Source organism: Leucopleurus acutus (assembly GCF_964270905.1).
Source record: "Leucopleurus acutus genome assembly, chromosome: 7".
Lineage (NCBI taxonomy): Eukaryota > Metazoa > Chordata > Mammalia > Artiodactyla > Delphinidae > Leucopleurus > Leucopleurus acutus.
Genome location: NC_139150.1, coordinates 24,420,092 through 24,437,468, shown reverse-complemented (window position 1 = coordinate 24,437,468; position 17,377 = coordinate 24,420,092). Strand labels below are relative to the sequence as shown.

The window sequence follows — 17,377 nt, the reverse complement described above, 5'->3', positions numbered from 1 at the left end:
AGAGAGAGTGCAGGACCAGTTCCTGGGGAATCTCACAATGGTCCCAGCTCCTCCATTCGCCACTTATGTGTCCTTGGGCAAGCTGCTTCCCAATCCAGAGCCTGTTTTTTCATCTAAAAAAAATCTGACCAGATCATTTCTGTTTCAGTTCCCCAGTTGTCCATGACCTTTTCTTATCTATTTCTTGTTTGGAACACTTCAGTAGTAACTACAGGAGAAAGACAAATTTTTCTTTCTCATCTGTTTCTCCTATGTCCATTACCAGATGTGGGAAAATCCAAGGTCCCCAAAGTGACTCACCCCTGTGCACCTCCTGGGGACCAGGACCTTGGGCTGGTACTTTGGGCCGGTCTCAAACAGGTGTCAAATGAATTTTAATACAGTGTTCACTATTGGTCCCCACAATCCAAGTCTACAGAGAGACTGATGTAGACAGCAGGCACTGAAAGAAATGAAGAATGTGTGCAATGGTTAGAGCAATATATTCTCCTTAAGCTAAGACTCTATGGACACATGCAAGGCATGACACATCCTGAGGCATAAATCTTTGTTCCTAAGGGTGAAAATGACCAAAACCATAGATCTCCACAAAAGCCACTCCAGGATGACTAAAGAAAGAATGAAATGTAAATGAGAGCAATTTTTCAGGCTCTTACACTATGTTACCAAAATTTCTAGTGTTTTCTCCTTTTCTTAAAAATAAATTTCATTCAGGGCTTCCCTGGTGGCACAGTGGTTGAGAGTCCGCCTGCCAATGCAGGGGACACGGGTTCATGTCCCGGTCCGGGAAGATCCCACATGCCGCGGAGCGGCTGGGCCCGTGAGCCATGGCCGCTGAGCCTGCGCATCCGGAGCCTGTGCTCTGCAACGGGAGAGGCCACAACAGTGTAGAGGCTCACGTACCGCAAAATAAATAAATAAATAAATTTCATTCAAATAGCACTTTTACTTGGAGGAAAAATCAAAAGGCATAAAAGGATATAAATTAAAAAGTAAGTTTTCCTCCCACCATTTCCAAGTCTCTCAGTTCTCATCAGAGCCTGCCTTTCAGAGATAGCCCATGTCCACACATCCATAAATGCAAGTCTGTAACTTTGGGGGACCTCCATGGTTGCCTTGGTTTTTATGAAACTGCCTTAGTGAGTGTAAACTACATTAAATACTAAGAATAGCTATGAGTTGCAAGTAGAACATTGGCAAGGTACAACTTTAGCATTCTTATTCGCTTCTCATTCAGTCCTTGGGTGATTTCATTCATGCCCTGGCTTTCCTTACCTCCAGTCTGAAGTCTCCCAGGCCTCTACCCCTGGCCCTGCTTTCTTTCCTGATTCCAGCCACATTTCTCCACCTAGAGTGGGCACCCCAAACTCAGGTGCCAATGGAATTGGTCACTTTCCCCCAAACCAGCTCCTCTTCACCTCTTGCCAGGCTCCAGCTTTTCCCACTCACCCCTGTTAGGAATGTATGTCACTTCTCTTCCCCTCCACCTTCTGCCTCACTGCTCTGCTCCTCCGGTCAGTTGAGTCCAGTAATGTGACCCTCTGGCAAATCCCTTCCTCTTCCTCAGCTTTTCCCTGCCTTAGTTAATTTCACTGTCACCTCTCACTGGAGCAGATACATAAATAGCGGTTACTCTGTGCCAGGCACTGTCCTAAGTGCCTCACACATATAAAGCCATTTTATCCTCACAACAATCCTACAACAGATATGCTATTATTATCCCCATTTTACAGATGAGGAAACTGAGACCAAAATGATAAATAACCCCATTCCCTAAGCTCCCTAGACTCTATTGTGCCTCCTTTGACTAGATTTTCTATGGCCTCTACTGCCTTCAAGACCCAACTCAACTGTTACTTATTCCAGGAAATCCTCCCAGAGTACCCACTATTGTCACAATAGTTTCAGACTTTTAGTCTACTTTCCTCCATGTAAAATACTGCCAGATAAAATTGGATGCGACATGTTTATACTGAAAATTACTTCTTATTTATTGAAATTCCAATTTAACAGAGTATCCTTATCATTATTTACTAAATCTGACAACCCTACCCCAACAAAACCATAAATAACTTGACAGCAAGGCTACTCCATCCTCGTGTCCCACCCACCCACCCTCAGGGGCTAGAACAGAGCCCGGACCAGGTGGGTGCTCAGTTCAGTTTACTGTATTGAATTAAAGTTGGGTGCTCAGCGAACGGTGATCGTCTGCCATGTTAGCTTTTACTATGCTTTGCGTGCGGAATGATATGTCCCTTATGTCCCCCCAGTGCAGCAGACACAGTGCTATGTGTGCAATAATTAAATTCAATGCATCTTGGAGCCTCACTTTTCTCATCTATAAAATGAGAATGCTGTTCAACACCCACTCCCCCCCACTTTCTTCTAGGCTGCTTATAAGGATCAAATGCCACAGGGGAGGTGCAATGGTGCTTTGAAACTGAGAAAAGCTGCAGTTTGTGAAAGATGACTCCAATGTCCAATATTAGTATTTCTAACTTAATAATAGGGAACTATACAGCCTACATCTAATCTGATTTTTCAAAAGTTTTAAATATTGAAAGCTACTAATTGCTTGCTAAGAAACAGCATGGCAAAGGAATTGAGACAGTGAGAAAATCCAGGTGTTCCCTGATAGCTAGGAAGAGGGCAAAAAGAAGAGCAGAGGGGAAGTACCCATTGGAGACAGAAGCAGATACTGTCCTGATAGGTGCCCCACCAGAGACCCCAATGCCCAGTGACCCAGGCCAATGCCAAGAAGATCACCCGAGACTACCAAATGGTTTTCCCATACCATGTTTCTTATTACCATTTCACCAGTTTAGGAAAATAAGACCAAGAATGGTAAAATTCCATGTCCAACTTTTTCAAGTCTTAGATGTCCTCAAGTTAGGACTGAATCCGGCCACTTCCCCCAAGACCTGGGTCAGTAGGAAGGTTGCTTCTTGGTTTCAAAAGGAAAAGGAACAAGCTGCAAAATGACTCCTCATGTCTTTACCTTTCTCTTCCCCCATGTTTTAAAATTCATCCCGTGAGTTGCTGTCAATTCACTGAGTTAAAACCTTAAGCATCTAATTTACTTGGGAATCTACACACATAAACAGAGATCATAGTGAATGGAAAAACATCATTCAGAGGTGGAAAGATGGTGGCTAGTTTGTGCAAAGCTCCAAATTCTTGGAAGATCATTAGAAAAACGTTGCCAGGTGGCCAGCATTGAGGCTGATCCCTTGTTCCAACTCCATCTGGGCGGTAGAAGACGTTGAATTACTTGGTCTCTATTTGCACACACATGGCCAGTCAATAAAGTAATTCTCTTAATCCAAAAAGCATACCAGTGACCAAGATATTTTCAGTTACATATGTGGACTTTTTAACATATAATTGTCTCAGTTCTCTGATTTGGAACTGATCCCTCTGAGACTCTATTTTTACAAATGTTCCAGTAATTAATTTAATTTATGACAAAAGCACATGAAAAGGTGAGAGCTTCTTTCTCTCCTCTACATTGGCACTTATTTTGTGGAAGTCTGATGCCAGCCAGAATCACCTTTTCCATACTTAATGCATTTTTAAATACCTTTGTAATCAAACAAGGGCATTAAGAGGGATTTAACACTTGCTAATGGGACACCACTAGCCCTTCTTACCCCAGGTGGCCTCTCTTCTGGCTTCATGCTGGGAATAAATCATTTGGAAACCAGGTGCTTTCTTATTCTCAATTGTTTTTCTGTTTTCCTCTCTTACACCTAGCTTCATCTATATTGGCAAATGAAGTGAAGAATTCGGACTATTACTCAGATGATTCAACAAAAATTGCCCTTACAGGAATTTTATTTGTTTGTGTGTCTTAGAAGTGAAAGTAGGGGCTTACCTACTTAAATGACTTGATATCCACCGCTGTTAGGCAAACCCATGGCCAGTGAGTGGAGTTTTGCTGGAATATAATCTATTTATACTCCTAACACCAGGGGTGTTAACTATTTACCTCTATGAGCCTCTTGCTCCTCCTCTCTGTAAAATCAGGATCACAATTCCTAATTGCCAGGTTGTTGATGAAATTAAATGAGATAAATATGAAGATTTCTGCCTGCAGTAGGTATTCTGTACATATTTAAAAACACACTTGCACATATATACAACACACATTGTACATAGACCAGAACATTTATATTGCACTTTACAATTTATAAACCACTCACCTACATTCTCTCTTTGATCTTCAGAAAAGCGCTGGGAACTGTAAGGACAGTTCGTCACCATTTTTACAAATGAAGAGGCTGAGGTTAAATGAAATTAAATGGCTTTCCCAAGACCACACGGCTGGTGTAAGTTTATCTGTACAACCCCTGAAGCTCTCCACCACCTCTACACTGATGCCACATGCTCCACACAGGTGTCTAAAAAAGTGGTTCTTTAATTTGGTTTCACACTGAAACTACATGGAAAACTTAAAGATAAATACTAATACCTGGTCCCACCCCCAGGGATTTCGATTTAACCACTCTAAAGTGTGGCCTGGGCATTAGGATTCTTTTCTCAGTCTATCTCTTCATTTTCATTTAAACTTTTATTGTGAGATAATGGTAGATTCATGGGGGTGGTTGTAAGAAGTAATATACAAAGATCCCATTTTCCCCCAAAAGTAACACCTTGCAAAGCTATAGTATAATGTCATAACCATGATACTGACACTTATACAATCAAGATGCAGAACAGTTTCACCATCACAAAGATCTCTTGAATTTTCCTTTTATAACTACACCCAGCTCTCCCTACATACCCCTTCCCTAACCCTGGTAACCATTAATCTGTATTCCATTTTTTTTAATATATATATATATATAATTTTTTTTTTTTTGGCTGCATTGGGTCTTTGTTACTGTGTGCGGGCTTTCTCTAGTTGGGGCAAGTAGGAGCTACTCTTCGTTGCGGTGCGTGGGCTTCTCATTGCGGTGGCTTCTCTTGTTGCGGAGCACGGGCTCTAGGCATACGGGCTTCAGTAGTTGCAGCTCGCAGGCTCTAGGGCTCAGGTTCAGTAGTTGTGGCACACGGGCTTAGTTGCTCCGCAGTATGTGGGATCTCCCCGGACCAGGGATCAAATCAATGTCCACTGCATTGGCAGGTGGATTCTTAACCACTGTGCCACCAGGGAAGTCCCATCTCTATATTTTTTTGTCATTTCAAGAATGTTATATAAATGGAATCATGAAGTCTGTGACCTTTTGGGATTGGCTTTTTTTACTCAGCATAATTCCCTGGAGATTCATCCAAGTTGTTGGGTGTTTCATTAGCTCCTTCCTTTTCATGGCTGGGTAGTATTTCCTGGTATGGATGTACCAGCTGACTTAACCATTGAAGGACATCTGAGTTGTCTCCAGTTTCTGGTTATTATGAATAAAGCTGTTATGAATATTTGTGTACAGGTTTTTGTGTGAAGAGAACTTTTAGTTTCTCTGGGATAAGTGTCTGAGTGCATTTGCTGGGTGATACAGTAGTTACATGTTTAGTTCTGTAAGAAACTACCAAACTGATTTCTAGAGTGACTGTATCATTTTCCCATGAGCAATGTGTGAGTGACCTACTTTCTCATCCTCACCAGCTATGGTGCTGTCATCATTTTTTCTTAAAAGCTATTCTGATGTGTGATAGTTCTCATTATGGTTTTAATCTGCATTTATTTCTCTAATGGCTAGTGATGTTGAATATTTTTTCATGTGCTTATCTGCCAACTATATATCCTTTTTTAAAACTTTTTATTGGAGTGTAGTTGATTTACAATACTGTGTTAGTTTCAGGTGTACAGCAAAGTGAATCAGTTATATATATACATATAGCCACTCTTTTTTAGATTCTTTTCCCATATAGGCCATTACAGAGTATTGAGTTCCCTGTGCTATACAGTAGGTCCTTATTAGTTATCTATTTTATATATAGTAGTGTGTATATGTCAGTCCCAATCTCCCAATTTATCCCTTCCCCCCCTCTTTACCCCTCGGTAACCATAATTTTGTTTTCTACATCTGTGACTCTATTTCTGTTTTGTAGGTAAGTTCATTCGTACCCCTTTTGTAGATTCCACATATAAGTGATATCATATGATATTTATCTTTGTCTGACTTACTTCACTCAGTATGACAATCTCTATGTCCATTCATGTTGCTGCAAATGGCATTATTTTGTTCTTTTTTATGGCTGAATAATATTCCATTGTATGTACGTACCACATCTTCTTTATCCAATCCTCTGTTGATGGACATTTAAGTTACTTCCATGTCTTGGCTATTGTAAATAGTGCTTCTTTGAACATTGGGGTACATGTATCTTTTCGAATTATGGTTTTCTCTGGATATATGCCCAGGAGTGGGATTGTTGGATCATATGGTAGCTCTATTTTTAGTTTTTAAGGAACCTCTGTACTGTTCTCCATAGTGGCTGTACCAATTTACATTCCCACCAACAGTGTAGGAGGGTTCCTTTTCTCCACATCTCTTTAGCATTAATTGTTTATAGATTTTTTTGATGATGGCCACTCTGACCAGTATGAGGTGATACCACATTGTAGTTTTGATTTGCATTTCTCTAATAATTAGTGATGCTGAGCATCTTTTTATGTGCTTTTCAGGCATCTGTATGATTCAATGCCATCCCTATCAAATTACCAATGGCATTTTTTCACAGAATTAAAACAAAAAATTTTATAGTTTGTATGGAAACACAAAAGACCACGAATAGCCAAAGCAATCTTGAGAAGGAAAAACAGAGCTGGAGGACCCAGGCTCCCTGGTTTCAGACTATACTACAAAGCTACAGTAATCAAAACAGTGTGGTACTGGCACAAAAACAGAAATATAGATCAAAGGAACAGGATAGAAAACCCAGAGATAAACACATGTGCCTGTGGTCACCTAATCTATGACAAAGGAGGCAAGAATATACAATGGAGAAAAGACAGTCTCTTCAATATGTGGTGCTGGGAAAACTGGACAACTGCATGTAAACGAAGGAAATTGGAACACTCCCTAACACCCTACACAAAAATAAACTCAAAATGGATTAAAGACCTAGATATAAGGCCGGATACTATAAAACTCTTAGAGGAAAGCATAGGCAGAACACTCTTTGACGTAAATAGCGATAAAATCTTTTTCAATCCACCTCCTAATGAAGATAAAAACAAAAATAAACAAATGGGACCTAATTAAACTTAAAACCTTTTGCATAACAAAGGAAACGTATACAAAACAAAAAGACAACCCTCAAAATTCGAGAAAATATTTGCAAATGAAGTAACTGACAATGGATTAATCTCCAAAATTTAAAAACAGCCCATGCAACTTAATATCAAAAAAACAAACAACCCAATCAAAAAATGGGTGGAAGATCTAAATAGACATTTCTCCAAAGAAGACATGTATATTCTTTTTAGTGAAATGTCTGTTTACTTCTTACATCCATTTTTTAATTAGACTGTTTTTAACTGTTAAGTTTTGAGAATTCTTTACATATTCTAAATACTAGTCCTTTGCTGGATATATGGTTTGCAAATATTTTTCCCAAGCTATAGATTGCCTTTTGTTTGCTTGTTTAAAAGATTTTATTTTTAAACAGTTTTAAATTTAGAGAAAAATTGAGCAGATAACGTAGAATGTTTCCATGTACCACCCCCACCCACCCATACACATTTTCACTTGCAGTACTGTGGCACATTTGTAATAATTAATGAACCAATACTGACATATTATTAACCAAAGTCCATAGTTTTTATTCCTGAATAATGTTTCATTGTACAGATGTACCACCATTTATCCATTAACCTATTTAAGGATATCTTCGTTGCTTCCAGTTTTTGGCAACTAGAGTAGAGATAATACAAACATTCATGTGTAGGTTTTTATGTGGACATAAGTTTTCAGTTCAATTGAGTAAATATCTAGGAGTGTGATTGTTAGATCATATGGTAAGAATACATTTAGCTTGGTTTTTAAAAAATTGCCTTTTAGAGTGGATGTACGATTTTGCATCTTTTATAAAGGATAAGCATATTTTCATATGTGTATTTGGCATATGTATATCTTCTTTGTTGAAGTGTCTGTTCAGATCTTTTGCCCATTTTTTAATTGGATTGTTCATTTTCTTATTGTTGCATTTTAAGAGTTCTTTGGATACATATCATTTATCAGATGATTTGTTTTGCAAATATTTTCTACCATTCTGAGGCTTGTTTTTTCATTCTCTGAACAATGTCTTTGACAGAGCAGAAGTTTTTCCTGTTAATAGAGTCCAACTTATTAGTTCAATTTTTTCATTCATGGATTGTGCTTTTGGTGTTGCATCTGAAATTTCATCACCAATCCCAAGGTCATCTAGATTTTCTATGCTGTCTTCTTGAAGTTTTATAGGTTTGTGCTTAGGTCTATGATCCATTTTGAGTTAATTTTTGTGAAGGGTGTAAAATCTGTGTCTAGGTTTATTTTTTTGCAAAAGGATTTCCAATTGTTCTAACTCTATTTAAAAAATTATCTTTTCTCTATTGAATTGTCTTTACTCCATTGTCAGCAATCAATTGATTATATTTGTGTGGGTCTATCTTGGAGCTCTCTATACTGTTCATTGATCTATTGTCTATTCTTTCACCAATCCCACACTGTCTTAATTATTGTAATTTAAGTAAGTTTTTAAGTCAGATAGTGTCAGTCTTCCAACTTTTTTCTTCTTCCTCAGTGTGGTATTGGCTATTCTGGGTCTTTTTCCTTTCCATATAAACTTTATAATCAGTTTCTCGATATCCACAAATTACTTGCCTCCAAGTGGGCGTGTAAAATCAGCTCCCCACTGGGCCCCCTCGTCACCAGAGAATGAAGAGGAGAGAGGTAAGTGCCAACTAGCCCCACCTCTCATCACCTTTTTCCACCTCATTGCTGCTGCATGAGGATGGAGGTACAGCAATGCTGGACCCACTGACGATACCCCACTGCATGTTACCCCATTCCATGCCGCAGGAGGATGGAGTGGGAGATCAAGTCCCCATTCAGCCCCACTGAAACCCACTCTGTGTTTTCTTTTCTTTTCTTCTATTTTTTGGTCACACTGCTTGGCATGTGGGATCTTAGTTCCCTGACCAGGGATCGAACCCACACCCCCTACAGTGGAAGCACAACGTCTCAGCCACTGGACAGCCAGGGAAGTCCCAAAGAGAGTTGTTGGTTTTTTTGTTTTTGGCTGCACCATGCGGCATACAAGATCTCAGTTCCTTGACCAGAGGTAGAACCCTTGCCCCCTGCACTTGGAGCAGGGAGTCTTAACCACTGGACCACCAGGGAGGTCCTAACTGTGCTTTCTTAGATTCTGTGTTTGTCTATTTGGTATCCATTCATCACTGGGCCAATTTTATTAAATATATTTTCTTATTTTTTAAACTTGTGATGCTCTGGCATTTGGGGGGTCTTATGAAAAATAAGAAAATATAGTTAATATAAGTAATTTCTAAAGATAATAACAACTTGCCTACAAGTACTTCTTTCACTTTTTGGAGTCTTCCTATGTTTATTTGGTGTGTTATATTATCAAAGTTAAACAAAGCCAGACATTAGTTTAAGTGGTAAGAACAGATTTTAGACAGTAAAATACTGTTACAGGAGAGAAAAGAGTTCCACTTTGATTTATACAGAGGTGACTGCATTTTTTTTTTAAAAAAAAAAGATGCTCCTATTGCTCTTTTTTTTAATATATAAATTTATTTATTTATTTATATTTGGCTGTGTTGGGTTTTGTTACTGTGCGCTGGCTTTCTCTGGTTGCAACAAGTGGGGGCTACTCTTCGTTGCAGTGCGCAGGCTTGTCATTGCAGTGGCTTCTCTTGTTGCAGAGCATGGGCTCTAGGAATGCGGGCTTCAGTAGTTGCAGCACGTGGGCTCAGTAGTTGTGGCTCGAGGGCTCTAGAGCCCAGGCTCAGTCGTTGTGGTACACGGGCTTAGTTGCTCTGTGGCGTGTGGGATCTTCCCAGACCAGGGCTCAAACCCACGTCCCCTGCATTGGGAGACCTGCATTGGGAGACGGATTCTTAACCACTGCGCCACCAGGGAAGTCACAAGATGACTGCATTTTAAAGGGAGAATGAAGGCATAGGGAGGGAGTCAAGCAGGGGCTTAGGAGAGTCAGAGAAGTGAAAAAATACAAAAAAGCAGGAAGCAAGGGTTGGTCTCTGTGAAACCCATCTGGGTTAACCAACTGGCACTTACTGAAATTAGGCTCCTACCCTCCCGCAGGGGCTGGGAGACAGGGAGCCTATCTTCCTTCGGGTGTTGGCTTGAACAAACAGTGAGTTCTCTGGGCATCCTTGAATTTTCTCAGACATTCTAAGGAGGCATAGGGTCATCCTGTGGCTGCAGCCTTGAGCTGTTAGAAACTATTTAGTGTTTTTTCCAGTCTTTATAGGCCAAGCTTGAGGCTTAGTTAAGAAAGGGCTCAGGCGACCCTGGCTAGAGTTTGGCCAAGGAGAGAATCTCTCTCAGTGTCCAGGGACCTTTAGTTGTAAGAGGGAGGACCTGAGAGAATAAGGTGACTCCATGAGCCGGAAATCCTCGGCATCAGGAATTTTGAAAGCTCCTCAAGTGACTCTAATAAGCAACAAAATTTGAGAACCACAAGACCAAGACAAGAACTTTGCCCTCCATTTTAATGCCCCCCTTCGCAAAGAAATAAATTCCTCTAAGGAGACTGCATGCTCTGTGTACATGCATGTACATGTACGCATACTGGTTTGTGTATATGCAGGTATGCATGCACACACCAGGGTGAGAAGTAGAGAAAAGGCCTGGTCCTCTCAAGCCACAAGAAGATGAAGAAAGTGCTTAGAGCTATGGAAATGTACCAAGCTACCTTTGTTTTAGCGATGGGGGAGAAAGGGATCCTGGCAGAATTCAACCCCATATCCATCTATTTGGCCATAAAAATGAGGGAGGGGTGCTTCTCAAGGTTGTGGTTGAGGGGTTACATTCATGCTAGGTCTTGCTGATCCAGTTCCCATCCTCACGGTTTTCTCTGCCGGACGCTTCCTGCCTGAAACCACGGAAGTGGCTCTCTGCAATTGCTCAAGGGTCATCCGTAAAGCACTGCTTTCTGGCCTGGCTTTCCCAGAACTCACTAAGCATAGTCCTATTGCTTCTTTTATGACTTATTTAGATCCTAATTATTATTCTACATATTTATGCAAATGCAGAAGCCAGGAGGGGTGAAACTCCTTTCAGAAACCATGCAGCGGTCTCTGGAATGTTAAAGGCTCAGAAAATTGGCAGATTCTCAGGTTCCATCTCAGGAAAAGAACATTTTTCTAGACTGAGTGCTGCCTGAAAGGTTTGGCATTTCTGCCTGTGAAAATGAAAGACTAGGTGGGGCCTGAGGCTTCCCTAGAACAGTGGTTCCCACATCAGAATCACTGGCGGCCTGTGAGATCACACTGGTTCTTCCACTCCACCCCACACATTCTGATTTAACTGGGACTGAAGCTGGGCATGGGTCTTTCTTAAAAGCTCCCCAGATGATTCTGACAGACAGCCAGGTTGAAGGCTGAGAACCCTAGAAATTCTGCAGAGGTCTGGGAGGAAAGAGCAAAAAGTCCAGGACAAGCAAATACAAATTAAGGAGCCTCTGAGCAATACATAGAGCCTACTTTCCCCAGGGCACCTACCCTGAGCCATGACACAGAGATGGAAAAGACACAGTCTGTCCTTTTTGCTGAGTTGGGCAGGTGATAAAGCCAAGGCTGGTGTGCAAGGCCACAGTGGTGGGAAGGGGCATTGGGAGGGGCCTTGAAGGTGAGTGGAGCTTGGACAGGTGGTAAAAGGCATTCTGACCTTACAGAGCTGCATCTTCATGAGGAAGCAAAATTATTTTTGAGGCAGGGCCAGAAAAATTTAACATGAAATTTTTATCTGCCGTTTCAGCCACTACCCCCTCCTCTTTAGTGTGCAATGTGCATCTGCATTATACACTAACTAAATCCCCTTGAAAGACACAGAAATGCCTACTTGCCAAAAAAAAAAAGGTAATACTTATACCTTGGACAATTTCAAGCTACCAACATGGTTTAACTGGCTTGCAAAATTCCTGATATTAACAATGGGCTGTCACAAGCCGTTAAGAGCTAGCTCCAGCATCACCAATACCCCACACTCCCTGTCCCCACTGGTTAAGAACCACTACATTACAAGAAAATGTAGGATTAAAAAAAAGAAAAAACACTTATCAAATAAAACACCATTAATGGTTTGTATTATAATGAAGTGAACTGCTTAAACCTACCTTATGCAGATAATTCTTAGGACAAACTTGGTAATACACTTTGGGGAGAGAGATCAGGCTGCCCAGACAGGCAGTGAGGATAACAGGCCTCTTGCCATGTCTAACTAGTAGGACTTTACCACATGATGTCACTCTAATACTTGCTTACTTATGTCTCTGGAAGTCTCAAGCAAGTTGTCTCTCCTTTGCTAAAAGATTGGCATTCTTAACTTTTATGCCTTGGGATAATTATGAAATTACATCATATTTGTTGTTTATTACTTGAAAGGAATCTTTTATATGTATTCTTTTTCTTGTAAAAGAGACTGAAAATTTGCAGAAAGGAGATAAGGGCAGAGATGCATTTTGGAATCACAAAACTTTGATTTAGCACAAGACTGTGATTTACCAGGTGAGTAAACTTGGACAAGATTCTTAACTTCTACAAGCTTCAGGGTCCTCACCTGTAAAATGCGGAAAGATACTTGTAACTTCTACCTCACTGACTGGGAGTAAGTCATTTCCATGGGCATGTACTAAACACCCACCCCATGCCACTTCTCTGCACTGGGCCCAGAGAAAACCAGGATGAGGAAGTCCAAGTTCCTGCCCTTAAGAAGCTCAAGTTTAACCTCGGGGACAAATACCTAAACAAGAGAATATAGAACAACGGCCAATTGACACGCTTAGGTTTGCACTCTAAAGTGTGAATGTGTTATCTAACATTCTCTAATACTGTGACAAAAATTCTTCATGTGTAGTAGCTTTTCTGTTGGGAAATAAATGAAATGTTGGTCTTAATATTTCAATTATAAGAGTCACCAGAGATTAAGTGATTAGTGTTTTCATACCATTGGCCACACAGGGATGCTTTTAGAGGAGAGGACCAGGAGATCAGGGCACTGAAACTGTGACTGTGGAGATAGGAGAACTTGCTGAGAATGAGGGGAGTGAGGAAGAAAGGATTGTGGAGGCAGGAAGGTAGACATAGGCATGGTTTTTAGAGATGGTCAAGACGAGCATGTGGAAGAACGTTCACATGCAGCACTAATTTACTGCCTGTGTGATTTGAGGCACATCACTTTCCCCTCTATAAGCCTCCATTTCCCTCTCTATAATTCATCAGATATTTAGGATAAGTATTAAGCAAATGTTCTTGGGTTGCAAGCAACAGAAAAGAATGCTGGCTAATACAACAAAAGTTATGCTGAAGCAGCAGGTATATGTGAAGACATCAAAGTGGAAGAGACTTTGGCAACACAAGAATATAGGCCCCACTGAAAGAATTCACATTCCAGAAAAAAATTTATACACTGTTCTGGCCAAATGAAATGTGTCTACTGGCACCATCAGCCTCTAGTCCTCCAGTATGCAACTCTCTCTACAGGAAAGAGCCCAGGTTCCTGCATAGCACCAAGGCCCTGTCAGCTCCAGAGGAACTCAAACTCCAGGCTAGAAACCCAATTCTACGCAACAGGGAGGGCTAGATGGCAAGACGTTAGGTGATAAAGACCTTGTCTGGTTCTTTCCCAAAGCTGCAGCTCTCGCACAAGGCCAGGGACAGAGGCAGCCTCACAGAATGCCCCCAAATCAGGACTCTCTGTCTAAGGTAAGAGTTGGCTCACAGATATTTGATAGCCCATCAGATTACGCAGCTCACCAATGTCTGATTTCACAGACAACTGCTCATGGGCCCCTGGTCATGGACCCCATTGGGAGGTGGGGGAGGAGAAGAAGCAGGAACCACCCTCTTCTAGGCAGTCAGTCATTCACCAGCTGAAATCTCACAAGACTCAATGGCTTCTCCCTCAGCCCTAAAGCTACTAAGTGGTCACCACGCCTAGCACTTCCTTCTCCATTTGCAGCTTTCCACTACACCGCCTCCTCCTTCCCACCCCCAGGAACACTGAGCTCAGCCACCAATGTGGCTGTCCACTGGATCCCCCACTAGCTGTGTGTAATCCCAAGGGAAGGGCCACATTCTGGCCATTTCTGTCTCCAGCTCTGGGCCTCACCCATAGTAGATGTTTGGTAAGTGCTTAATGGTTGCTAACCATTAAGAACCATTGCTATAGGTGGAATGTTTGCTTCCACCCTCCCAATCCCCCACCCCTCCCTCCAAATTCATATGTTGAAAACCGAACCAAAGTAATGGTATTAGTGGAGACCTTTGGAAGGTGACTTTTGGGAGGGCAGAGCCTTCATGCATGGGATTACTGCCTTTATAGAAGAGGCCCCAGAGATACCCCTCATCTCATCCACCAAGTGAGAGCGCAGCCAGATGTCAGGAGTTTGTAACCCGGAAGAAGGCCTTCACCAGAGCCTGGCCATGCTGGCACCCTGATCTTGGCCTCCAGCCTCCAGAACTGTAAGAAATAGATTTGTTGTTTATAAGCCCCCCCATCTGTGGTATTTTGCTATAGCATTCCAAACTAAAGTAACCATGTTTGCCCTTCTAGAAATAATCATGACCTGGGTCAGGAAACCTAGGCTTAACCACTGACATGGCCCCCTCCATCCTGGTCCTCAGTTTCCCCAACTCTACAGGAGGGAGAGAACCACATGATTTCTAAATGGCCTCTGGTTTCTCTAACAGCCTCCAGATTCAGTGGCTTTTTGTGACTCTAAAAATAGCTGCAACTTTGGCAGGTGTCTAAAGGGAGAGGGCCCCCGATGGGTAGAAATGGCCCCTCCCACTCAGGAGACACCCATGGGCTGTTCCTTTGAAGGGGGCAGGCAGTGAGGGTTGGCTAGTGAGGCAGTCAAGCAGTGACAAAGCTACAGGCAGGTGACCATCAGGGGTAGAAACAGGAGATGGAAATCAGACACTTAGTTGTGAGTCTCCCACCCACCACTTAACTGTGACCCAAGCTAGTCTCTTAATCTGAGCTTTTGTTTCCCCCTTGGTCCATGGGTGAGCAAGCAGTCTGAGTGTCTGTTGGATTGGATTTTGAACCTTGAAGAGCTAATAGAACAGGAAGCCACATTCTGGGCTCTATGATGATGTTGCCCTCATGGGGAGAGGAGAGGGGGAGGGGCCAGTGACCCTCCCCCACCCCCCTGCTGCTCCTGACCCAGCAGAGCAGAAGGTGCTAATATGCCTAAACCCAACTCCCCACCACCTTCTGCTATCACACTAGAGCAAGAAATCCAGACCAGACAAGAGCCATTGCATCTTAAAATTTTATGTGAAATTCTGTAAATGTGTACAGAGCGGTCTGTGGCTGCCTGCCCATGGGCCTGGACCGTAGGGACACCACTGCTCAGCACTTGCTGTAGATGGCTTCACTGCCCCGCTCCTCGAACTCTTCCTTGCTGACCCAAAGCTGCTGGAAGGCCTGTAGGGAGGCCAGGATGGAGCCGCCGGTCCACACGGAGGTCTTCCTCTCGGGAGCAGCAGCCACTGTGGGGCTGTCCCCGGGGCAGAGGAGGCTCAGCTCCCTCTGGAAGCGCTCTGGGAAGCCATCCAGCATGGTGCAGCCGCCACACAGCAGCACGTTGGCTGCCATCTCCTCCTTGAAGCCCGCCTCCTGGCAGTGGTTCAGGCAGGCGGCCGTGAGCTCGGGGAGACCAGGCTGGTCGCTGCCCACCAAGGTGGGCTTGAAGAGCATCTCGGCGCACTGAAAGCGCTCCTGGCCGATGGTGATGAGCTTGCCGTCGGGGAGCTCATAGTCCACATGCAGATCCTCCAGGCACAGGCCAAGCTCCTCCTCTGGCTTGAGTGCCGAGTAGCAGCACTTCTTCTTGATGTGCTCGATGATGTGCAGGTGGTCGTCCGTGAACTTGTGGCCGGCGTCGTTGAGCAGCTGCAGCAGGTAGCTAGTGAGGTTGCTGCCGGCGTAGTCGGCACGCCTCGTCAGGCCTGGTAGCACGTTGCCCTCGGAGATGGGCACCACGTGTGAGACGCCGTGCCCACTCTCCACCACCAGCCCGGAGGTCTTGCCATAGGAGTAGATGGACAGCAACGACTGGGATGTCACGTGCATGGCAGGGATGCCAAAGGTCTCGAACATGAGCTCTGCATACTTCTCGCGGTTGCTGGTGGGGCTGAGTGGGGGGTCGGAGACCAGCACGGCATGCTCCTCGGGGAAGATCTTCATGGCTGTGTGGAAGATGTACTCCCAGATGTTCTGGACGCAGTCCCAGTCCACCACGATGCCGTGTTTTAGCGGGTTAATCAGCTTCAGAGGCGCCTCCATGTTGAGCAGCTCGTGGCCCACGTACACCTCCTTGCGGGTGTCACCAGCATCAGCCGCCTCCGAGCAGCGCTTGCCCACAGTGGAGGAGATGAAGTAGGTGGGCCTCGGCTCACCCGCGTAGCCACACTTACAGTACTGGGAGCCCAGGTCAATGATGAGTGCCTTGATCTTATGCACCTTCTTGGGCTTCATCTTCAGCTGAGTGGATGAACTTGTGTCCCAGATGCCAGCCTCAGGACCTGGCAGCGTGCCTGCCTCTCCAGGGTCCCCCTGAGCCGTGCCCACGGGCTTGGGGCTAGGGCTGTTCCTCGTCGCCATTTGCCTTCCTTGCTCACCTTTCTCTCATCCACATCCTAGAGCTCCATGGGGAGAAATAAGAGGGTCCACCTCCAGCAGTGCCTTGGCAACTCCTCAGGATTGTGATGTCACCACGGGCTGGTCCATTCCAGCAGCCCAGGGAGGGCTTGGCCTTCGCAGGCCCTTGACCTATCAGCCCCACCCCCATCGGCCTAACGCGACTTTGCTCCCAGACGGAGCAGGTGGCCAGCACAGTTTTAGAAATCCAACCACACTTGGGTCTCAGAGGTTTCTGCTCCCTCCCCTTATATCCTCACTCCTAATCCCCCGTTCACTAGCTGAACACCTCTTCCTCCTCAGCTTCTTGGCCAAGAGGGTGATAAATATTTGAGCCCCTACAGTAAGCCAAACACTGTAGCAGGCACCTCACGTGACACTTCACAGCATCTTGGCAGGTAGACAGAGCTAAGGAAATCAAGGCTCAGAATGCAAATGACTTGCCCAAGAGCAAACAGCTCTTGGAGTTTTTGTACTTTAACCCAAGTTCCTCCAAATCCAATGTACCAGGTCACCTTGAAGAGTGTGTAGGCCCTGATGAT

The 17,377-nt window shown here is 43.7% G+C and overlaps 1 protein-coding gene across 1 annotated transcript; it reads right to left on the bottom strand.

Annotated features, from left to right (window-relative positions):
* Positions 1-15,545: 15,545 nt before the first annotated feature.
* Positions 15,546-16,937, bottom strand: ACTL7B (actin like 7B; the record flags this gene model as incomplete). Its single annotated transcript, XM_082842390.1, has 1 exon — positions 15,546-16,937. Exon 1 carries the CDS (start codon positions 16,797-16,799, stop codon positions 15,546-15,548), a length of 1,254 nt encoding a protein of 417 aa, XP_082698516.1. The 5' UTR covers positions 16,800-16,937.
* Positions 16,938-17,377: the final 440 nt, after the last annotated feature.